We start from the raw sequence: 24,671 nt of genomic DNA on the forward strand, positions 1-24,671 counted from the left end.
AGTGGACTTGAGTTGTCATAATTCTCGAGGGAAAGTGCTTCTCAAGCAAGCATATGGCTTCAATGGATTCCACCCTATCCTTCTCGATGCTCGATATGGAGATCTCTTTTTGAGATATCCACCTATTTCACATGTCCATGTAAGATATTTTCATAATCAGTCTACATATTAATCAGCTTAAATTGAAGAAAATGCAATCAATGGCAAGGGACTTTGGATGCCCTTCTAGGTTTTTATTTCTCTCTTCCAACCAGTGCATCCTTCTCAACGGGAACAACATGGATCATCTCTTGACTCTAGCCTTTCCATATGAGGAGTGGAATCTCCCCACCTCTTCATGCGCATTTCTGTCTATTGCTCCTTACTAGATCCATCAGATGTAGAGGCATCCTCATCACTTGAGCCAAATTCAAAAAATTTTGGTTTGCTATCTTCCATCTTAGCATCTTCATCCTCTCCTGCATCTCTTCTTCCACTGATAAGCTTTTGTACCTTCTCTTGAACATTTCTCTAAATTTCCTCTAAAATTTCACCTTTAAAATACTTTGTGCAACAATGAAGTAGGTACCAAAGAATTCCACTTGATATTTAGTATCTATGATGTTCACACCAACGCCCTCTATAGCAAGGTTTTAGCAATGAAACCCATTTGATATAATGCTACTATTAGGCCCTTACACACCTACTATACATTTAACATATCTTCTAATAGGGAGTGATGCTTTGGCTTTCAATAGTCCACACATGTTGCATTTAATTTAGCATTTTTTTTCTCTTGGAGTCAAATCTCAAGAACCTTCTTTGGAATTTTGAATGGAGCACCACTTTCCCTATGCAAGAAACCATTAAAGGTTGTAAGACCTCAATGCCGATGCCTACTTGATAGTTTAGATCATTACGTAAAACATACCATGAAAACACTTATGCAACTAGATACCCAAGTGGAGATGTTAGAGTGGCATACAATGGAACCTTTTGTTCTATGATGAAAAGGATGAATGTGATCTTTGTCGCTATGCCTAAAGACCTTGTATGACAAATCATGCATCAACAATCCTTGAATTTGAGGTCCTCTAGGCTATAATTCATCAAAGAAGAAAACACATGGCTTCTCCCAATTATCATGGCCCATTGTCAAAGAAGAACACATATGGCTTCTCCCAATCATCAGTGCTCATCATCATGAAGTGCTCTGCATGAATGCCATTAACAAGTATTGATTTTGTGGCATCCTTTGACAATTAAATACCATGACGTGCTATACATCAATGCCTTAACAGTTACCAATTTTGTAGCATCCTTTGACAACAAAATATCATAGGAGAAGCTAAAGGTGGTGCTAGTTGCATCGTTCATGGTGCTCTTAATGGCTTTCTTATTTATCTCTATGTATTGTGTCTCCACAACCTTTGGCGCCCTAGCTCTTACATAGTTTTTGGTGTAGCATTAGTTTCCCATGATTTCATCCATCTAATAGGCCAAGACTTAACAACTGTTTGACCAAGGGCACGTGCTTTTTCCTTATCCACATCACATGTTCTATCACTTACTCCCATCTAAAGTCAACAAATAGTAATGTTGATTAAACGAATTTAGTTGGTTGACCATTTCTTCAATGCGGCTATGCTTGCTCTTCTTTCCAAAGAAGCATTCATCATCTGAGATCTTGCAGAATATCTTTATGTAATTTTATCTGAAATAAATCTTAATGGTGTCCACCCAACAACATACATCCTCCTTATGATTACTTGCCTCTGACCTCCCATATGCTTTGGTGCCTCGAATAGATTCCATGCAAAACACAATGCAAGTATAATCCTTGCAAAACACAATGCAAGTACATTCCTTGCAAAACACAATGCAAGTATAATCCTTGTATCTCACAATGGCAATCTTCAAATCCTAGGGGCGTGGTGGACATCATTCACTACACCCTTTAAGAATCTACCCTACCTTGACAAAAATTCATATATAGGTCTCATGTCCTTTGTTGCTAGTGGCTTAACACACCTGTGACCTAGCCCACAACTCCCTTGCTTTATGAGAGCTTCTAAACGACTTGACTTTTTCTTCAACTTATATGGCAAGTAATTTAATTTTTCATATTTTAAACTGCACTTGGAGTCATCTTGAAATAGTCATATAAAAGTGATGACCTTGAAAACTTCTCTAATTATTCATCAATTGGCAAGTTTTCCTTTCACCATTCCTCTGCAAAAAATTCTACATGCTTCACAGAAATGTTTCCCTTCAATCGGCTCATACTTGATTCTAAATACTTTTCTATATTTGTTGGTTGGATTTTGCATGTAAACGGAACACATTGCTACATTCGGCATGCATGGCAGTGAACCATTCAATAGTCAGACCCTTGCTACTTGGTGTAGCATTAGTGGTTGAACCAATTTGTGGTGTGATCATGCATTTCTTCTTAAAATTGGCTAAGCACATTTCTACCTTGCATGAGATTCTTGATATAGTAAAATATGCCTATTAGACTTTCTATGACTACACCACACCTTACCCATAATACTTTATGATTTTCTTAGTGGGCTCTTCTAATATTATATGCCTATTAGACCTTCTATGACTTCCTCCACTCGACTTTTTACTTTGTATCTTCTTAGTAGGGTCTCCTAAGAAATGTACACAATTTTTTGTGCCAGATCCAGTTCATGGGCTATGGCAAATTTTCCAATCCCTTTCATTTTGATCAGTTACAGTACTTATGAAACAAGTTTGGATTTGGCTCTAGTACCATGGTTGTGGTTCAACTCCAAGCTCACCTCTATCAACTACAGTACATAAAGCAATTACCCATTCTTGATGGAGACAAGCTTGAAAAAGAAACATGTGCACTCGTTAAAATTATTAAAGAAATAATAGAATTGTAATATAAGACTTACGAGAAAATAAACAATATTCAAATCAATGTATCCACATCATGATATTTCATGTTCATGCGAATTTTCAAAGCAGGACAGCAGATATATACTTAAGACAATGCTGGTTATAGAATGCAGAAGCAATAAGAACAAAATATGCGGGCCGATGCTGGATATATCGAAAGTGCACACTATTGACCCTGCTGTCGCTGATAACACAAATCAGCTCATCGTGTCCACATTACATATGGTTTTTATACTTATCACTTTGGTTTTTATTTGCAAACTACATCATAAAACCAGCACTACACTACATGGAGCACTCTAAGGTGTCTTCCATTAGTACACCATCATAAAGCAATACGGTACAACTGTTGTTTGAGTTGCATTTTCAACAAGTACTTATTTGAAAATACAGATTGAGAACATGATTATAAAAAGCAATTTGAGAAGTTTTTTGTGGATAGATGAGATTATGCGAGGGAAAAATTACCTTTAATTTAAATATCGATGCCAATGCCAAGTAGTTTACTGGCCAAATCTCCCAGAAATGGACACACAATAATCTGGATGATAAATCATTGCGTCCTCTAATTCTACCAAAGGATGCTGCTTGACTATGATGCATGTATTTTTTTAAATACCATCAAGCATGCCAAGGACAACCATGCTGGACATTTTATTGTCTTGCGATCTCAGCTGGAGCTTGAACTATTGCTGAGTGCATTAAAGAATGGCATTGCACAGAAAAAATGCAGGCTCTTTCTCCTCTGAGTACATAGTCTCTTACATTAGAAAATTTCCCGCTCAAAAAAAATCTGTTTTTGAACTTGAAAACTAGCCCAAAACAACAATTGGATCTCAGCCTGTGGAAAGATCTTCAAAGAATTCATTAAATACCACAAGGGCAACAGAAACTGCAGCCTGCTGGGAAGGCATTCGAATCACCTTACTGATGAAATATTGCCCACAGTAGTGATTAAACTTTTCCTCCAGTACCTGTTTTCAAGCGGTGAAAAACTTTTTGCTGATGCTCGTCTTTTGGGTTTCTACTGCCATTGGCCTCTGATTTAGGGCTTGTATTGACAGGTTCTTTGTGCAGTGCTCTTCTAGGTATCATATGTTCATGGGAACCCAGAGAATTAGAAGATGAGAAAGGTGCCGCTCTTTCAGCGAATTGATCAAGCTGGTCAGCTGATGTGGAAGGCCTCAACACCCTACTCGAAGGGTATGCAAGGCTGGACGCTTCCGCAATAGATGATGTAAAACCTACCATAGAGTTGGATCTTTGGGAAAGAGGTGGCAGCATTATTACTCCAGTCTGCGATTGAGGTGCACCAAGTGGGCGACCTGGACCACTAGAAGAAGCACTGGAGGGAAAGAAGACACCTGTGCCAGTAACAGGAAGCCTTGCTGCTCGGGGAACACCAGACCATCCCTGACTCATGACACCTACAGCTGGGAAAGGCACTGCTGGACTTGCGGGATTTGCAAATAAAGGCTGAGCATTTCCTGTAATTAAATGTTGAGGAATCTGTTGAGTCACAAGTGAAGGTGATCGCACTGCAGGTATAGGCAGCACTCCTGAAGCTGCTGGTATGCTATAATGCTTGCCCACTGTAGGCACTAATCCTTGTCCACCAGAAGTATTTCCAAACCCTTGTTGTCGACCAACTGGCAACCAAGCCATGGCAGTGGTGGTGGCTGTGGCTGTGGCTGTGGCTGTAGCTGTAGCTGTGGAAACAGTGTTGGGCCCAGTAAAAGAAGGCATGCCACCCAAAGGGCTCACATTTGACACCTTGTTGGCCAGCACCTTTGCAAAAGTTAGGAGAATCCGTTTTCCTGGCGATGCAAGTATTGCTTGACTTGCAACAGAGGCACTATTTCCTTGTAGTAACAGTGCAGATCTGGTTCATCAATACAAACAAGAATTAACCAAACATTCTTTAGTCACTGACCCAGCTCTCTCTCAAATCATCGAACAGCATTTTTTCGTTCAGAAGCGACAGGGACCTTGATGATGCATTGTTAATCTGGAAGATTGAAGACAAAACATCTGCCCTGCTAGATATATTCCAGCAGGAGCTGCCCTGCTAGATATATTCCAGCAGGAGATGCAATGCTTTGTATAAGTATCCCTAGCAACATTACAGTGCACTTTAAACTTTCAAGTCTCTCACCTCAGATTGCAAGACGTGCCATGTATGTTTTCACTTTTATATGGTAGCTGTGTCATTACGACACTATACCTAGTGTACAGGCAATAACATCAACTGATAAGCCGGATTTCAAGTATTCCTTACTTTTCTTGTTGCTAAGGCATCTTTTTAAAAAATGTGACTTTTACAAGCCAAACTACATTGTTGCTTGGTGTCTCTAATGTACTTGAGGAACTAAGAAGAAAGGCCTTTTTTATGTTTCCGGGTGGTTGCAGTTTTTTTTGGAAAAGGTCATCTTTCATAAAACTTTGTGATGATGGCTTTTACGATGGGATTTCTGTGCTACTGTAAACCTTTCATAAATTAATGACAAAATCATTGCAGATTTTTTGAATTCCATGGATAGATTAAGATACTACCAGCTTTTTAAAAATTGCACCATAGCAGGGCAGATGTTTTGTCTGCAATGTTCCAGATGAACAATGCTTTGAATAATGACTTATGTGTCAATAATAGAAAAGCCGTGTGCTAACGATTTAGAACTAATGAAACAGACACTAATGCCCCTCTTACTTCTGAACCAGAAAGTCCTGTTTGATGATCTGTCTAATGTGCATCTGAGAGAGTTTGACTGATGTCTGAGAATACATGTTGCAGATTTGAGAATGAGGTTGCTGTATATATGTAGAACAAAATTATTTAGCGAACTAAGAGAGGGATTGCTTAGTTGTCAATTACATGTACAAATCATACAGACTGCATGGAGAAGAACATGTCTTTAAAAATTCTTCTCACATGTCAAGTTAGTATGCATATGAACGACTATTATATCTCCTTTGAAGAACACAGTGGCAATTGCAGATGACTACATTGTGATACTTTCACGCTATAAAACTCTCTGCATGAACTTGGCTTTGTATTTCATCTGTATCCTCAAAACGCCATAATTTCAGGGCCCTGATAACTTTTTCCTGGGTGGGCTGAATAGGATGCTATGCATGATATTAACCTTATGAAAACTTCATCCAATGAGAGTTTCATGTGAGAAAAAATGTCAAATAATAAGGCATCCAGAAATGAGAATTGCCCACCTTCATGAAGTTGTACTTTCATCTCTCCACATATGAGAGAGAGAGAGAGAGAGAGAGAGAGAGAGAGAGAGAGAGATCAACTTCTTTGGGAGGCCTCACGGCCTATGAGACAAGGTGCAATCAAAAAGTTAACTCATACAAGCCACTATGGGCTGAGGCAAAGGGCTCGCCAGAGCCCTTGCTGAGTGTATGGTCGATTATCATCTATTATTCTAGTTCCATGGCAACCCTCTGGTGGGATGTGAAGCAATGTTGCAAGAAATGTTTCTAGAAACGTTTCTAGAATTTTATAGGCGAAACGCCTATAAAAATATATATATATGTATATATATAATTTAAACACAGTGCACACAAGAAGCTGCAGTAGCAAAACCGAGCAGATTCAGCGCGAAAAAACATGCAAAAACATCCTGTCGCATCGCGTTTTGTGCCCAGATGTTTCGCCGTTTGCATCCGTCAGGCATCTGATTGCCTTTCTAAATCTTGCCAAAATTGCTAATTGCCTTTTGGCATAGCCTTCCTTGCCAAAACCGTTGCTTGTCCCCAGAAATTCTTGTATTCAGATCGCACATTGTCGAGAATCTTGATTAAGTAGGACCCCATCCGCTTGTGGAGCTCCAAGCAAACGCGGTCCTACCCAATCAGAATTCTTGCATAGCGGAACAAGCTTTCACACCCATTTGCCCGCCGAGAACAAAATGGGCTCTATGTGCCACCTACGACTATCTCTGCTGTCAAAAAGCACGAATCAGACATGAGGTTGTTTCTAGTCACCCAATTGAACCAAAGGGCATGAGAACTAGTTTGACTCCATAGATCTTATTTAACGTTAGAGGCATCTCCTAACAAAATGGTATTCCAGTTAATAAGGTCCCCAAACTGCAATTATACTATCTTCCAAACTCTCCTAGCATTTGGGCAAGCTACAAAACAAATGAAAGATGTCCTCCTTGTGACCAGGTCATCTCTTGTAGTTTCCACCCCCTCGCCAATGGAGAAGCTCTTGGCATTTGCCCAAGTAGCCTTGTACAAAATTAGCCATCTCAAAGAGCACATTTTCTCAGGGATGTTCTTGATCCAAACCCTAGTGAGCCTATTCTTCCAACATTCTATACTGTGTGTGGGAGGGAATGTTTCTAGCCCCCGAAACGTATTTTCTGGTCACACTGATGTGAAGATATCACGTATCTCTGTACCAGGTCGACTCTTGCTGTGGTGGTGGTTTTGTGTGTGGGGGGGCCTCCGTGATCTCTATATCCAACGGGCCATATCGAGGGTGACAGCTTGACTCTGACGGTCCCCTATACGTAGAGCCGAGATAGACTAGACCTCCATCGTGAGTGCTCTAGTCAACCTCTGCACCATGCGTGGTCTCCGTGTCTCTGGCTCCACACCTCCACATCATCTCTTCCCACTAATCCACAATACTTTCATATCCTCTAGCTCCTCCTCCACTCCATTGTGAACTGGGAGCTGACTCGAAAGTGTAGCAAGCTATGCAATATTTCCCGTATATCTCTGTCTCCTATGGGACTGTCATATCTTGTTGTTTGATTTGTCTCAATAGGGTCTCTCTGTGTGCCACATATCAATCAAATAGGGACAGATGCAGACCCGATCAAGAAAGTGGATTTGCGGAGAAAGTGGCCCAAAACCATGCCCCTTTACCAAGGTTGATTGTCAAGACTCTCATTGTAGAACACCTCTACGGCCTCTAGGTGTCTCCGTAGGCCTGCTGCTGGACAAGATATGAAGACTACATGTTGGAAATATAGAGGTCACCTCCCCGTCTAAAAGCCCCCATATGAGGAGAGCATTGGGAAGGTGAACCTAGGGTTTGAGGGAATGCCACATGGGCAGCATTCCGGTTGCCATGTGGGAACTATCCGGACGACAAGGGAAAGAGTTAAGGGGCTGCCACATGAACAGCATCATGGCTGTCATGGGGGCAGCACATCTAGAACCATACCTGGCTGGGAAGGGAGGCCTGAGAGTGTACGGAGTTGCCACGCAAGCAGTACGGAAGTTGCAAGACGGATCCAGTGTCTGCAGGATAATGCTGAGGTGGTGCAATTGTACGGCTACATGGTGGGACCCCTGGAGCAGGTGATGGAGCAGTGTTTGGGGCTGACATATGCCCTGGATAGAGGCAGGACCAGCAGGGTACAGGAGGCCAGAAAGAAAGGGCTGAAGGGGGCAGGCCCTTGCCCTTATATAGGGCCTGGTTGGGCTGGTTGGGGCTAAAACCAGGTCAACTGACAGACATGCAAAAGTCGGCTAGGGGGGGCTGCATGGGTCAGCTATTTCCCCCCTCCTGGTCGGTCCATTTGGAGGGCCTTGTGCCCTATAAAGAAGGAGGCATTTCGCCTCATGTCCCATCATCTGGAGCAGGCCTCAAAGAGCAGACAGCAGAAGCAAGAAGGGAAGCCTTGGGCCTATACACAGGCGATGAAGGTGACCCTGAAGGAGTTGCAGACTGAGCTTGAGTGGCAGCCCACCTAGGCTGAGGTTCTAGACAACAAGGTGGAGAGATCCTTTGGATGGAGAGTCTACATACACTCAGTGGAGCATGCGGGCTCAGAGATCTAGAGGTGCTAGGCATATAGTAGGAGAACCTTTTTTGGCATTGTATTTTGTCCAATTTGTGGACGGACGGAAAAATAAAGTGTTGCTTATATATTTGTTTCTGAGCACAGTCTATTTGCTAGTCTGCACATACACAGTAATGTTGTGAGGTACACATACTGGATGAAGCCAGAAGTGGAGCTTGAAGGCAAGGACCTTGCTGAAGGACAGCCTTGATTCATTACTAGGAGGAATTAGCTTTGGTGTCTAAAGGATTGTACCCAGAGGGGAGACTCTAGTTCAAGTAGACACCTAAAGGATTGTACCCAGGTGGGAGGCTCAAGTTCAGACAGGTGTACAACACTCTAAAACCCTTTTCCTACTTTAGTTCATTATTATGGCCGATAGATACCAAATCCCAAATTTTGGTGAGACATGCAAGCACGAAGAGACCAACTACCCGTTGTGGAAAATGAAGGTTCAGAGTCACTTGGTGTTGAGGGAGTCGTGGGGATTGCGACAGGGATGGAGCTGAACCCCAAGCCATCATAACTACTCCAGCCACATCAACCGCGACGGCGGTGACAATGCCAGCGGACGCCCTTTTGGTGCTGCTGCTGCATAGCTGACTATCACAAGTGCTCCATTTAGGACCTGATTCAGGATTTCGGTGCATTTAAAGCTTCAGCTGGCCTGTTCTAGCACCTGCAAGTGCTCCAAATAGCCGCCTTTCACATGTGTGGGCTGCTACAGCATTTCGGAGCACTCTATCTAGCCGACTTGAACATTTCGGGACCTACGGCTGCATTTTGGAGCCTCAAATCAACTGCCCTTCACACGTGGAACTTGCTGCTGCTTTTTTTAGCACTTACCTCAGCCGACTTTGTCAATTGGAACCTCCTGCTGCATTTTGGAGACCTCTCTTGACGCCTCTTGCTCTCATTTGCTGTTTTTACACCTCGGGCTGCGAGCTTGTCACCTCAGATTGTTGCTGCATTCATTTTGAGGCCTTCTTCTGCTGGCCTTTGCTTGTGGGAGCCTCCACATAAGCTCTTGACAGTTGTGGGGCATCTACTCTTGCTGTAATTTCATTTTCCAGCTTCTTTTGGCACCCTCAGTTGCCATTTGCTGTCCATTTCACCTATCCTACAAGGGTGACTACCTGTGCTCGAGTTTGGAGCCTTTTTCTTGCTGTAATTGGGTCTACATCACTTGGTAAGCTCCTACTGCATTGAATTCTTTTATTTCCAGAAAAACAGTCCTTTCTTTGGTTCCTTGGAATTGTGGAAAGGCTCCGTGTTGCCTTGGAAGGCCTCGTCTTGCCTTTGGAAATCTTTTTGCAGCAGATACACTTTGTGACAGCAACACATTTGCAGTGAAAAAGCTTTGAAGCTTGTGCAGTAGTTTGCCTTTGGATTTGGGAGATTGCACTCCTCACATTTGCATTGTCACTTGGTTCCTTTGCCTTGCATTTTTGCACTATGGCTGGCAATAAGGATGACTTGTTTGGGATGCTTGGGTCTGAGGACAAACTTGATGGCACAAATTACCCCATGTGGTCTTATATGATGAGGCATGTTTTGGTTGCCAAGAATCTTTGGAATATTGCTACAGGTACTAAGGTCAAACCCACTAGACCTCCTGCTTCTGGTACATCTGGTACTACCTCAGGCTCATCTGGTGATGGGTCTAATGCTACTTCAAGTGCAGCTTCCTCTTCCACTACAGGTATTGTTAGGGATTAGCTAGGCACCTATAACTAGCTCTAGTCCTAAGTAGTATCCTTAGGGGTTAGTTGTCATAGTTAGCGTACTAAAACAGTTATTCAGTTATATATGCATGTAACTACTGGACTCGTGCTAATGAGTCTTAGTAGTCGGACAGGATTCAGAGATGAATCGCATTGCAATGATGCTATGGTTATCAGTTCTATTCTGACCTTTTATTGTAATCTGATAATGATGAATGCATGGAGAACACTTTCTGATTTGTATCTACTATTCTCAATGCGCTATTGAGTTGTTATCTGTTCTGATTTCTGTCTAATTGGATTCCGACTATGTGTCTAAACTCTCAATGGGAAGTATTTGTTTGAAGTCTGATGTAGAAGTGCTCTGGGTATAACCACCCTGAACACATTTGGCGATCCTGCAGTTGGTTCGAGATCAAAAAAGCCTTCGAGATGGAAAGGATCAAGGAAGGTTGATGCCATGTGTCGGAAAGTGCTAGCAAGATATGCGAAAGCAACGGCAAGGCGGGGAAGAAAGAGAGCAAGACGAAGCGGATGCAGGCTTGCAACCCACAAGGGAATGGGCAAGCGAAAAGAGCAAATTAAGTATTGATGAAGATCTTGATGAAATTGGCAAAGGAGAACGACAATGAAGGTAAGACGGCTGGGTGCGAATCAACAATGAAGAGGTCGCTTCCATCTTGGAAGGGAATTGATGAAAGACAGGAGATCTGCAAGCAATTAATATGAAAGATAGTACAGCAAAAGAAGATCACACAAGCTCCGATTGAATTCGGATTGGGTAGAGAATGTCAGACACAGGAGAACAAGAGACTCCTACCCAAAGAGGCCACACCTATTTTACCAAGGGCAAGAGTCAGGTTCGACGCCTCAAGTCAAACCGACCTCCAACAACAACAAGATAGAGAAAGCAGTGAGGATGTCAACTATGTGCCAAGTAGAAAGGATCTTCTACGGATTCTACTCGGAGTTCGGAGTATTTAAAAGTGGAGGAAGCAAATCCAAGCCTAACCCTAGCGCCACCATCAGAAGTTTTCATTAGAACTACCTATGGATCTTATGTAGCAGCAAGAGTTTGTGTTGCAGCCTGAAAAAACTTGTTCAATCCACTGCCACCTCATCCAAGAAGGAGACAACCTAGTCCACCACCTATCATCATGGCAAACCCAAATCCACTAATAAAAGCCGCAAAGTTCGAAGGGAAAAAAGGACAAGACCTTGACAATCATGTAGGGCAGTTCGAGACCCGATGGATTGCAAGCAGTTTCCAAGGATTAGCAGTTGTAGTAAAGAAGGACCAGTTTGCACCCACAATGGAAGGGAGAGCAATGAGCTAGTTCATGCAATTAGGCTACCACAGTTTGCTACATATGATGAGCTGAAGGTATCTTTCTTGGGAAGATTTCGAAAGTTAAAAACATCGGAGGCAGTGCTTAAAAGGCTTCGCAACATGAAGCAGAAAGACTTATTAGTGGAGGATTATGCACAAAAATTTAGAAACATGTATCGAAGGCTAGCAGCACCGCAAAGACCTTCTAAAGAACAGTTGGAAGACTATTTTTGTAAAGGTCTCAACAAGGAGTTGCGGACTCCAGTAGTAGGCTGTGACCACTGGAGCAAATGATTTTAATCATCTGGTTCATGTCAGAGAGATGGGAAACCTTCACCAAAAGAGAGGATGCCTCATCAACCTATTCTTCCACTTGAACCTTTTCACAAATGGGGCTTGGAGGTAACCACAGGAATGACTCCTTTCAAATTGGTGTATGGCACAGAGGCAGTTGTCCCAATGGAGTTTATTGTGGGGAGCTTGAGAATCGCCTGCAGGACATAAGTTATCTCCTGAAGAATCCATAAACTTCAGAATTCAACAATTGCTGAAGTTGGATGAGGATCGGATTATCAGTTCAGGTATTTCCGAGATCATTCAGAGAAGAAGACAAGCTTGGATTAATAGGAATATAAAATTCAAACTGTTCAAAAGAGGTGATTTGGTGTTGATGTACAATTCCAAGCTTGGACCTCATCCAGGAAATTAAGATTGAGATATAATGGACCTTATAGAATTGTGGAAGTGCTCAATTAGGAAACATTTCTAGTAAGTCGATTTGCATGGCAATACTTTCCCTAAGCCAGCCAATGGTTTTAGGCTTAAACCATATTTTGGTAATGATCCGACTCAAAGCAGAAGGTGGTTGGAGCTAGAGTATGTGAAAACACAAGCATGGGGGCAGTAATGATTTGCATTTGTCAAGTGGAAAATACAAGAATGATGAAGATGAGACTACAATTGGGGGTGATGCAGATCATACAGTTCTGGCAGGTTTCTCAAATCCGACTGCAGTCCGACTCACTTGTTTGTCAACATGGAGGAATATCAGAACCCTGGCTGGGGGAGGTCGGCCTGATGGAGTACGCCAGTCTACCTTGGAATATCTGGAAGGCGCAGCCTGAGGCAATATCTCAATATGAGGAATTTTAGAGTACGGGAGGACTCATAGCTCTAGGTATGGTGGCAAACCTAGGAATTATATCTCACGTATTTCGGATACCATTGATTCAAGAGGAGATATCTTATGATAAAGATGTCGAATCAAACATGCTTCGGGAGTTTAGTTAGCCAGCAGCAACTACAAATTATTTTCTGATGTATAACGTTCAAGATTCTATGAGAAGGGCTACAACATTTCCTGGGCCAACATAATTTACAACAGGCTGATGACCGAGGTTGGTAAGAAAACTTTAACACGTACCAAAAATCATTCCAAAGTTGGTCCATTTATTACAGCATGATTTGGTGATTATAAAGGAGATGCCAAGTACTAATGAAGAAACCAGAACCAAAGCAAGAAGAGATCCGCATATGCAAAAGGCATCCACATATGAGGAGAAGTGGAAAGTAAGTGAAGATTTAAAAGAGGCCAAGTATACCATTGAGGAAGCGCACAGGATGGTTTTTGGAAAAAGCTTGGCGCAGAGTCTGTGGGATGTACCAATTGGAGGTAGTGAGCTTTTGAAGAATATGCAGGAGACCCATAAAGAAAGGAAGATTAAGCTTAATGTCAAAAAGGCACTGGCAACCAATCTCAAGGAGCAATTTGATAGCAATTTACCTGTGCTGTCTGAACCGGGGATACAACAAAGCACGGCACAAACATCAGGCTCTGAAGCAGAGTTGTCGAGGAAAGTTTCTACGAAAGAGGTGGATTATGCCATGAGGGTGTTGAAACATTTCCATGAGCAGTAAAATGAAATACAAACAAATTATTCAGTCCGACAGAAGGATAAGCAGGAATTACACAGAAAGATTGATGTCAACCAGCAGGAAGGAAACCAGATCAAGGAGTTAAAGGAACAGTTGTTGAGTCAGAAAAAGGAGTTTGAAAAGTATAAAATTCAGAAAGAAGAGGAGATTCAGCAGCTAACTAAACAGTTGACAATGTAGGAGTGTTTACCACTAGTGCAAAAGTGGCTTAGATGCATTTTTTACTCAGTTGCAAAGACTATCTAAAGATTATGTAGAGTTACAGGTTGATACAGTGATTGCTAAAGAAAGAAGCATTGGAGGGTGTAGAGATCCAACTCAAAGCTATGTCACATGAAGTGGATGGAGTGTTTATGACAGGCGCAGAAATTGGTGAACTGAAGACTCAGCTGATAGAAACATCACAAGAAATGTGAACCAATGTGAAGACCAGATTGACGGTAGTGGCTCAAAGGCCATATGAGGCTTTTGCCTCAGCTGCCTACACAGTAAAAGTGATTATGGCAGAAAATGAAAAGCTCAAAGCTTAGTTAAAGGAGGCAAGGGAAGAACACTCAAGCAAAGATGAGGAGGCAGCAGATCCTCAAACTAACCTTGATTTTTTCCTAGGGATGGGAGAGTTGGTGCATCTCGCAATTTCTATTTGATTCACAGTGATGTGTGTGGTCCCATGCAGTTGGTATATTTTACTATTTTGTCACTTTCATTGATAATACCTCTCTTCATCTCCATCCTATAGGAGGGACAGTCCTTCACTTAAAGCTCGTATTCTCAGCCATTGGAAACAGTTTTATTCTCAGCCTATTGGCAAACAGTAATAACAGTAAAGACTCTCTACAGAGGGGGAGCATTCCCTCACACCCTCTCTGGTATGCACCCCCTCTGGTAACATGCTAGAGGGGGAGCATTCCCTCACACCCTCTCTGGTATGCAACCCCTTTGGTAACACGCTAGAGAGAGAGAGAAACAAAACTACCTTGTCTGTTACATTGGTATTAGAGCTTCAGCTTTTGCTTTCCTAAGATAGTAAGGAGCACTTTAGGGAGCATGTACTAGTTTATGGTAGACACGTGCTCTGGAAAATCAACCATCAGCGAAGAACACTGGCACGAAGGGTGAGACGACGTGAAAAGTATGTAGAGCCTCACCAGCAGCACCTCTGCCAGTAGCAAACGGCACCAAAGGCGCATATGATTCCATCTGCCATGATAGCAATGATGCAAGCCATGATGCAAATGCAGTAATAAAATAAAAAAAAAGCAAAAGAGGACAAAGAATGTGAGGCTCAGGAGGCAATAGAAGAACGAGAGTTAGGAACTACTCCTGTCTCTGATCAAACCAGATACAAGAGATAATGGAGATGCACGTATGCATAAGAGGAAGCACTTCAGATATGGGGAGAATACACACAGATATGTAGCCAAAAAAAACTCTTAAATAGAGGTGATGTCCAAGTACAAAATATAGGCAAAACTGTGAGAACACCATCAGCAAACACATGCTGAGGTAAGCCACCACGAAGAGGCTCTGTTTGCTGATCCCTCTGCTGTAGTCTCTTCCTAGATCATTGTGTAGCTCCTGTCAGACTTCAGTGGCTGCTCTAGGTTGAGCACTCCTGCAAAATATGCTCTGATGTGTACTGCAAACAAAGCTCCCCTTCATGCACTCCTTATGCTCTCCCACGCGTGTAGGTGTGCACCTTGGTCTGGTGTATGTCAGGGACTCGTGCTCCTGCAAAACCATTCCATTGATGTGGTACTCTCGCTGCTCTTCATTTAGGTGAATAGATTTGCAGGCCGAGTAGACTCGTACGTCCTCTTTTGCTGCTGTAGATGCAGCCCTGTCCAGAATTGGCAAATGACCCTGCATTCAGGCCCTTTTATAGGGCCCAATGCCCTATTGTTCCACCCAACTTCTAGCCAGATTTCGCCGACCAGTCTGCTGCGGATCAGTCCGGCAGCAGTATGTTTGGCCAACCAGGCTGCAACGCGGGGGCCAATAAAGGCCCCCACCTGTGCCTACCTCATGCACATCTCTGGCCCTCCATTTGGGCTCATAAATGAGCTCTTTCCAGCCCCACAGCCAGCCTTCAGTAGCCTCTGCAATCAGTCGTGCTGTCCTGCTGCTGCAGGTGCCTTGTCTTGTCAACACCTATCCAGTTCTTGCTGTACCTCCTGCTACTGATGTACCTCCTGCAGTACCATTCATCTGCTGTACCTGCTGCTGTACCAGCCCAAGTGCCTTCACACCTATCCAGTTCTTGCTGTACCTCCTGCAGTACCATTCATATCTGCTGTACCTGCTGCTATACCAGCCCAAGTGCCTTCACAACCTTGGCTACACAGAAGGTCTATGTGCTGCCCATGTGGCAGGCAGTCTGCTGCACACATGGCAGCCCTAATCTCAACCTCTTTGTCTCATCTAGCATTATATGTCATCCTCCCCCATGTCCTCCTCATATACGGTCTCACAAGTGGGGAGGTCATTCCAACACGGATTTCCGCCAAGATCTTGACTGTTCCAGCTAACAATCCTCCTTGGCGAGAGGAAGAAACCCGAACTGCTTCTCTAGCCTAGTAGTGGAAGCGTGCACCGTCCCATGTGTTCCTGATCTCCTAGCATAAGTAAAAGTGGGTGGATCGGGGCAGGCAAGCGGGCGGGCGTGCGTGCGTGCGTGCGTGTGGACCGCCATCGTGTGATTTTTTTGCCCTGCAGCCCGTCGGGTTTCGTGCCAGCCTCCGTACAGCTCTGAACGTCCGTTTAGCCCCCATCCGTACAGAGTTCACTGTCCGTTCAGATCCGGCAGCCCCCATCCGTGCAGGCCCTTGACGTCCGTACGCTTTGGCCTGGACTTCCGTACAACCCATTTTGCCTCGCCATCCATACAATTCTGACACGTCTGTACATACTGTACGGCTATGTCCTGCTGTTCGTACAGGTTCCCTTGCCATCCGTACAGCTCCTCCTGCAGTCCCTCTCAGTTTGTCTGTACAGGTTCCCCTATCATCCGTACTGTTTCCCTTGCTGTCCGTATAGGCTTTCTGCTGCCCCTTCTCCTCCCCTCTCTGCTGTCTTTTTCTCCTTGCTGTTCTTTAGCTGTCAGCCTTCCTTCCGTACAGACTTTTCTCCTTTTCCTATTTTCTCTGCCCTCGCATTTTCCTCTTAGTTTCATTGCCTTTCCTTTTCCCTGGATCAAATGGCGGACTGTCCTTATGAGAAGACTTTTCAAAAAGACAAGTCAGTTTCCAACAAAAAACAGAAGCAGTTGATGGGTCAAGATGACCCGTTTTATGCCTCTACAAAGGCTCAGCTTGTCTACAAAGTGATGCATGAAGGTTTTGAGGATACCCGCAAGGGTTGGAAAGATCCACTTCCCACTATAAGTATCATGGTTGAGGTAGATGACATCTTTGATCCTGTCAAGGAATACGCCAAGCATGCCATTATTATTTTCTTTCCTGGACGTATGCTTGCTACTGCGGATGTGGGCAATTGGTTGACTAGAACCCTGGGTGGGTGTTATGTCAAAACAGTCCACTATGCAGCGAGAGGTTTTTTTAAGATCATCATGGCTGATGAAGAGCACAGACAGGTTTTGCTGGAGCACTCTCCACTCTTCTATGGCCAACAGATGGTCCATGTCTTGCCCTGGTCTCCTACCAGGGATTATCAGGCATTGATTCGACACCGCTGCCTTATATGGGTAGAGGTAGATTTTCCTCAGTGCATGGCGTCTCTATTGCCAAAAATTGCAGCTTCTCTTGGCAAGGTGGTTTGTCCACCGAGACCAAATGGCAATTCGAATCGCTTTTGCATTTTGTGCAACACGGATAATCCCACCCCGGCTTCTTATTCGGCTCCTGTCAATAATGTTTCCATGGGGAGTGCTTTTTACAAGCTGAAATGGGAGCTTGTACACTCTATATGGTGTGGAGAGAGAGAGAGAGAGAGAGAGAGAGAGAGAGAGAGAGAGAGAGATGGATAGATAGATAGAGAGAGAGAGAGAGAGAGAGAGAGAAACACAAGGAGAGCTAGCTCAGTAATGGATCTTCTCAATCGGCCTTGAGGATACGGCTGTAAGAAAGAAAGAAAGAAAGAAAGTTTATTAAAGTCTTCAGAAGACCGATGGGTCTATGAGACTGTGAAAATCCTGATACAACAAGCTATGGTAGTGGAGCTACTAAACGAGCATCCATACCAATGCAAAATGCAAAAATGCAAAATGGCAGTACCAAGTCCTAAGTACAACATAGTCATGTCCATGGTCGACTATATATCAATCTCAGCATCATCATCATCAGCGGCAGCAAGATATCAGGATGGATGAGGCAGTGGAGGCATGAAGTCGGCAATAGAGTGATGTCAGCCACTCAGAGGTGCGGTCCTGGCACGTCTCCTGGTTGTAGCTCTGCATCTGACCAGGGCTACTGTGACTTCGTCGGTCAGGCTCCGACTCGAAACAAGGAGGGGATGTCCCCAAGTGTGATCTGTGTGTCGACCCTCTGTCTGAGCTGTCGGGTCATAGGCTCCGGGTCACAATCATGTCGAGGCCTCGTCTCGTGGAGGTCCATGTGATCTAGCTTAAAGAACTCCGTGATAGAGCTCTGAGAGGGATCAACCGAGGAAGAAGTCTGCTCCTGTCTCCGTGCTCGGAGTATCCTCTCACGGTGTCTGAGTGCCTCATGAATGAAACCTACCAAACACAACTGATCCGGGTAGGAGAGGAAACGGGCCAAAATCCCATAGCTATCCCTGAAGAGGCAGTGGAAATGCCCTCGGATCTCATAGTAAACAGGACACCTGAAGATGAAATGCCCCTCTGTCTCAACCATGTTACACAGTGTGCATATGCGCCTCTCCCTGGGTAGTCGCTCTGCTCTGCCGCTCTCAATGCGAAGTCTATGTGAAGAGACCCAGAACTGCCTAAAAGAGACCCTCAGCGAGTGGGGTAGAAAAATTTGCGTGTATCCTGGTGGGTCAATGAAACCCTCCGTTGTGATTTGTAAGAAGTGATCTCTGTAGAAGCTAAGCTTCACTGGGAGTTCACTCGGTCCCAACCAGGTCCGAAATGTGTGTAGCTATAGTTGATCCTCACGGATAACCTGGTTGACCTCGTGTGATAGAGGGGAGAGAACGGAGCATCCATGCTGTATTGGAAGGGAGATAGTCTATCCATGTGAAGCACTAGTTGCTCAAACCATCTCTCTATACATGCATACCAGCACCTCTGGTCCCCTCGTGCTGCAAGTGCCATAGAAGAGGATAGAGCTATCCATGGTAGCCTGCTACGTCTCGAGGTGTAATCCCCATATTCCCTAACTCGGTACAAGTACGTGATGACCTGAAATGCGGCATCTAGCTGTAAAGGGGGTGACCCAAAATTAGCTTGAATGATTTCATGAGGAACGCATGGCTTACCACGAATCATCCGTGATAACATGAGAACCTGTAACCGCTCCACACGGGCCCACTCTATATCCGATAAGTCGAGCCCCCAACAAGCGCTGCCGTACATCCCTGCTGGGCGAACCAAGGAGTCAAAAAGCAAACCCTTGGTGCGTGGATCCTGAAAGTGCGAGCGGAAGCACTGCCTCTCTAGTCTAGCCAATGAAGCATACCCTCTGCTCAAGTGTGCCTGCATCGCGGGTCTCATAGTGAAGCTAGGTCCGGAAAAGATAACCCCAAGATAAGTGTATGATGAAAGTATCTCAACAGGTGACCCCTCAAATGTGAACTGCTCCTCACACATGACGGCTCGAGATCTATTAAAGATCATGACCTTGGTTTTACCCAAGTTGACCTTCAAATCATGAGACTCACAAAAGGACTGTAGTGCGTCTAGGTGTCTCTGGAGCCACTCTGCCGAGGAAGACAAGAGAACCACGTCATCTGCATAGAGCAATATCTGGATCAACATGCCCGCAAGAGAGCAACCTACCCCCCCTGTGTCTGCATCACTGTCTTAAGCTCGTCAATGTAGAGGCCAAACAAGGTAGGCGACAAAGGACAACCTTATTTGACCCCGATGGTGCTCATGATCTCGTTTGTCCATCCAAATCTTACACAAACTCTGCCTAAAACTCTCTTGTAAAGTGCCATGACGGCCCAAATGATCCCCTCGTCATAACCCAACTTCAGTAGATGCCGTATGAGGCGGGCTCTCGGAACCATGTCAAATGCCTTGCAGAAATCCACAAAGCAACAATAAACCCTCTGCTTCTGTGCCCTCGCCTCCTCGATGATACATCTGAGCGTGAGAATGTGATCCATGGTTCCATGATCACGCCAAAATCCGGCCTGTCCTGCAGCTCTAAGTCCTCCACACTCTGCAAATCTGCTAACCTCGGAGTCAAGTACTGATGCATAAATCTTGGACATGACATGTCCAATCATAATGGCCCTGTATTTCTCCAGGCTCATGGGATCCCTTGCCTTGTGGATGGGTAAGATAGTGTTAATGGTCCAAGTGTGTGGAAACCCCAAACAAACAGCTTCATTAAAAAGCTTTGCTAAGATCGGGGCTAGTGCATAACCCCTCATGATCCTTCGCTTGGCCATTATGAAGTTTCATTACGGCATCCTTTACTCCTTCTCTAGTGAAGAGTGCAGGATGTGGGACGAGGCATGTGTGAGAGATTAGGGACTGGCTGATTTGGGATGCCATAAAGTGTGCGTGCATAATCAAACCAGATCTGAGTGTCAACGAGTAGCGGAGGGGACCGTCCTTCTAGAAATCTCCGCAAGTCCTTAGAGTTGTTACTAAACAAAATGTTCAGTAGCTCCTCCTCGTTCCAACGAACAAAGTCTAGTTTCTTCCTCCGTACCAATCTACGATACTCGCGTAGCATATTTGGTGCGCTCGGAAGACTATTTTTTCTTTCAAATCTGAGTTGATGGCGTAAAGCCTTACACTCATCATCGTACCAACTATTACAGGGTACGGTCCCAGGGGGTGGTGGACGGGTGGAGCGGGTGGTGTGGGGGAAAGCGTGAATGCCAACCTCGTGTAGTGATCGGGTGACAAGGGCACCTCTAAAAGGGGTATGAAGACAATATGAGCGAGAAGTATCCACAGATGGCCAGAGTAAGAAGGTGAATGATCATGATCAAAGCATATATCGTGGTAGGTGGAGTAAGAAGGTGGAAGGTGCTTTGCAAAGAGGGGTGGAGATGCTAAAGAAAAGGTATGTATGATCAGCTCCCGGGGGGAGAGTTGCTACAGTGAAGTCAGTGATGCGAGATGTAATCAACAACGCTAGAGCCCCCCCCATGTGGAAAGCATGTGAAACCACCTGAGGCAAGCCATCTGTCAAGACCATTATAGATAATGAGATCATATATCCTGACGAGATCTAATAGGGCCTACCCATAAGATGAGAATGGACCTCGTCTGTCAGCCCAAACCCGTAGCATACCTGCCTCCTCAAGGTTAATATTTGGCAATAGAGTAGAATCATCTTTGAAGTCAAGAAGTGGTACCTAACGGGCCCTTGTCCTCGCGTTGAAGTCCCCCACTAGGAGCACTTCTCCGCGGCTAGAGAAGTCAACGATGGATTGATAAAGAGTAGCAAATGGGGATGTCTCATCATCACCTCAGATATCTCTAGCAAAGTGGGAGGTCTCAGGGGGAAAGTAGCAAACTGCGACAAACAGATCTTGGCTGTCTATGTGCCGAATCCGGATCCAAAGAAATCTGGAATATGTATCTTTCTGCTCTACTGAAATGGTCCCCAGAAGTGTGGATCTGAAAAGGATTGCAACTCCACCTAAACCTTGAACTCCTCCTGTACCCCTCGTCTCATCTCTGTAGGCAAACTCCCATGTATATCCGTTGACTACTCAAAGAGGGCGCTCTGGACTCTGATGTGTCTCTGTATAAAATAGTATGTCGTGACCTGTATAGGATTTCAAGAACTTCCTTGGTTCTTGCCATAAGGTACCATTACAGTTCCAAATGGTGCAAGACAGGGTCTTGGATATCTGAGTCTCATAGACCCCGCTTCCCTATGTAGGGGAGGGGACAAGTGCCCTACGGGGGCCTGTAAGAAATTCCCCTTTGGTACCACTGTCCACTTCCCCTCCTTTCGGGCCTGATCCCGCTACTGCAGCAAGGAGTGCCTCCCCTCAACCTGTAGAGGTGTGAGGTCCTCATCCATAGAGATCGCTGGCTGATCTCGAAGAACTGACCTACGTCGTAGAGCTGAAAGTCGTGCCTGAGTGTCATGGAACCGTATGATCAAGGGTTGCTCTCGGTTGGGATCTCTCCCCACCCGCCATGCCCTCTCTATCATGTGCTCAGTCACACCCACGGTAGCCGCCACGAATGCAGTCGCATCTGCCATCGGTGTAGCCTCAGTGCGTGGGATCCGCGTACTCTGATGTTGAGAGCCTTACTGGCTCTCTACTGCTGCTCCATGATGTTGAGAGCAGATATTGTCACTAGAACAGACCTCCTCCAACCGGAAAACAAGTGACCTGCCAAAAGAAGGCCACAAATCTCCTCCACGCGAAAAATGCAGGAGCTTGCTTTGAATGCAAGCAGTCTGGGCATATGGCTTCACAGTGCCCTTCTCGAGCTCCCAAACTACCAGTGCAAGTGGACAAAGTCCTTTCTCGAAGTAAGAATTTGAATGCCTCTTTTGTGATGAAAAACAAAGGGGTCAAACAGTTTTTTGCTGTCCAGGATAAAGGCAAAGCCCCGGCTACCTCAAATGCTCCTGTTCCTCTTTCTATGCCGTTGGCATCTCAGCCTCAAGTGAAGGGCAAAAATTTGGATGAAGCATGGCAAACTCCTCAAAAAGTTCTCTCCTAGGAGACCTTTGCCATCCAAGACTTGGAATAGTGCATCCTCACAAGGCAAAACCCCTGCTGAAAATTCTGGAATTGGTTTGACTTGGGCAGCAGTCACTGTAAATCGTACCCTCTTTCCTGAAGTTGCTGCTCTTTTGTCTTCTCCTCAAGGTGATTCTTCTTCTCAGGCAGAGGCCCTGACCTTGAGGTGGAGATGCAAACATAGTCAGCTTGTTTGTTTGCTGTACATACTTGTCTTATATCTGTAAATATGCTTGACCACATCAAACGTGTTACACTCAATGTACAGGGTCTGTGTGATCGTAGAAAGTGAAAACTTGTGTGGATGTATATCAAACAATTGCAGCCAGACATAATGGCTTTGCAGGAACATAACCAGCACATGTATGCTGGTCACACAAGACATTTTGCTGGTTATGATATTTTCTATGCTGGAGAGCACTCTTTCTCTGGAGTAGCTTTTTTGGTGAGGCATGATCTTCAGCCCATTGTGGCTCTCAATGATTGCCATGGTAGATGGATTATTATGCAATGCCTGATTCAAGGAGAAATTTTTGAATTTGCATCGGTTTATGCCCCTTAATCTTCCAAAGGTCGAGCGTTGATTTGGGATGCCATGCATAATTATCCGTGGAGACACTATGCATTCATATGTGGTGATTTCAACAATGCTCCGCAACCGTGAGATAATACTTCGCGTCACACTCATATGTTGGCTTCTGAACACCAGGAATGGTCTGACTTTTTGGTTCAGCTGCGTTTGGTGGATCTCTGGAAGGAATTACAGCCCACACTCCCAGGCTATACCTTTCAACACAATGCTCAATCTTCCTATCAAGCACGCCTGGACAGATGGTATCAGATTGATCCATAGCATTGTGATGCCTTTACTTGTCAACTTTGGGTTGATCATGCCTTCATGTATTCTGATCATGCACCTCTTTGGTTGAGGCTCTCCATGCATGACTTTCCTGATGCTAGATTGCCTTGCAGAAGGCTTTTGTTGGTGAATAACAGTTATCTGTAACATGCCGATTTTAAAGCTATGGTTTCTAATGCCATTCAGACTCTCTTTTCTCATATGCTTTTTGATCTGGATTATGCATGGCATGCTTTTGTTGCTCAAATGCAAGCTGTGATTCGGGATTACGGTAAATCATTTATGCGAGCCACACGGGAGACTATTGTGCATGCTAAACTCACTTGCGAGAGTCTGACTAAGCTTAGTCATCTTCGGCCTTTGTCTTCTAATGAAAGCATGCACTTATGTCAGACCAAATTCTGCCTCCAATCAAATGATAGAAGAAAGCTTGCTAAATGGGAAACCCGATCTCGACAAAGGGCTTTTTTGAATAAAGGCTGCTCTTCGACGCAATTTTTCAAAAGTTTGCATTACAAACGACAGGCTGCAAATATTTGTCGGGTCTGGATGCCTCATGGTTCTTGGTCATCATCTCGCTCTAAACTTGCTGATTTTTGTGTGCAGCACTCCCCTTCCCATTTTGGGCATGTGGACTTTCCTTCTCCTGAGATTTTGTCTGCACGTCACCTTCTTTTACAGCATGTCCATCCAATTCTTTCTCAAGCTCAAGCCTTGGAGCTGGAACTTCCCTTCACTGAACGGGAATTGTCATATGCAGTTAAATCATGTGGTAGATGGAAATATCCAAGATGGGATGGCCTCACTGTTGATTTCTTTCTTGCTTTTTGGGATAGCCTCAAATCCCCTCTCCTGCAAATGGCTGATTCAACTTGGGAAAATCAGCAAATGCCCTTATCATGGAAAAAGGGATTGGTAAAGCTCCTTCCTAAGAAGCAGGTTTCTGATTTTATCACTGATTGGAGACCAATCACGCTTATGCCAATCATTTACAAGGTCATAGCTAAAATGCACGTTGACCGTATCAAAGGCTATCTGCATGATGGGCTCCATCCTTCTCAATATAGCTTCGTTCCTCGTAGGCACATCATGGACAATATTGCCAATGCTTATGTTGGGATTGAATATGTCAAGTACACACACAATAGGATGTTTTACTCTTACAGATTGATGTTGGGGTAAAGGCTCTATGGCCACCCAAGTACAGTTAGTACACTTAGTACTTTATTTGTTAAGTACACTAAGTACACCGTACTTAGTGTTGT

General features: G+C 44.5%; 1 protein-coding gene across 1 annotated transcript in view; it reads right to left on the minus strand.

Moving 5' to 3' along the window:
* Nucleotides 1–3,384: 3,384 nt before the first annotated feature.
* The window catches only part of LOC147890550 (RNA demethylase ALKBH10B-like), a 41,257-nt gene continuing 19,970 nt past the window's right edge, over nt 3,385–24,671 (minus strand). The window contains exon 7 of the mRNA XM_087391026.1: nt 3,385–4,792. Within this exon, the coding sequence (XP_087247152.1) occupies nt 3,865–4,792 (928 nt within the window). The 3' untranslated portion in view covers nt 3,385–3,864. The remainder of the gene's footprint in view (nt 4,793–24,671) is intronic.

Source organism: Dipteris shenzhenensis, chromosome 19, assembly GCF_047967505.1.
Source record: "Dipteris shenzhenensis isolate YYH24624 ecotype China chromosome 19, Dip_SZ_1.0, whole genome shotgun sequence".
Taxonomy (NCBI): domain Eukaryota; kingdom Viridiplantae; phylum Streptophyta; class Polypodiopsida; order Gleicheniales; family Dipteridaceae; genus Dipteris; species Dipteris shenzhenensis.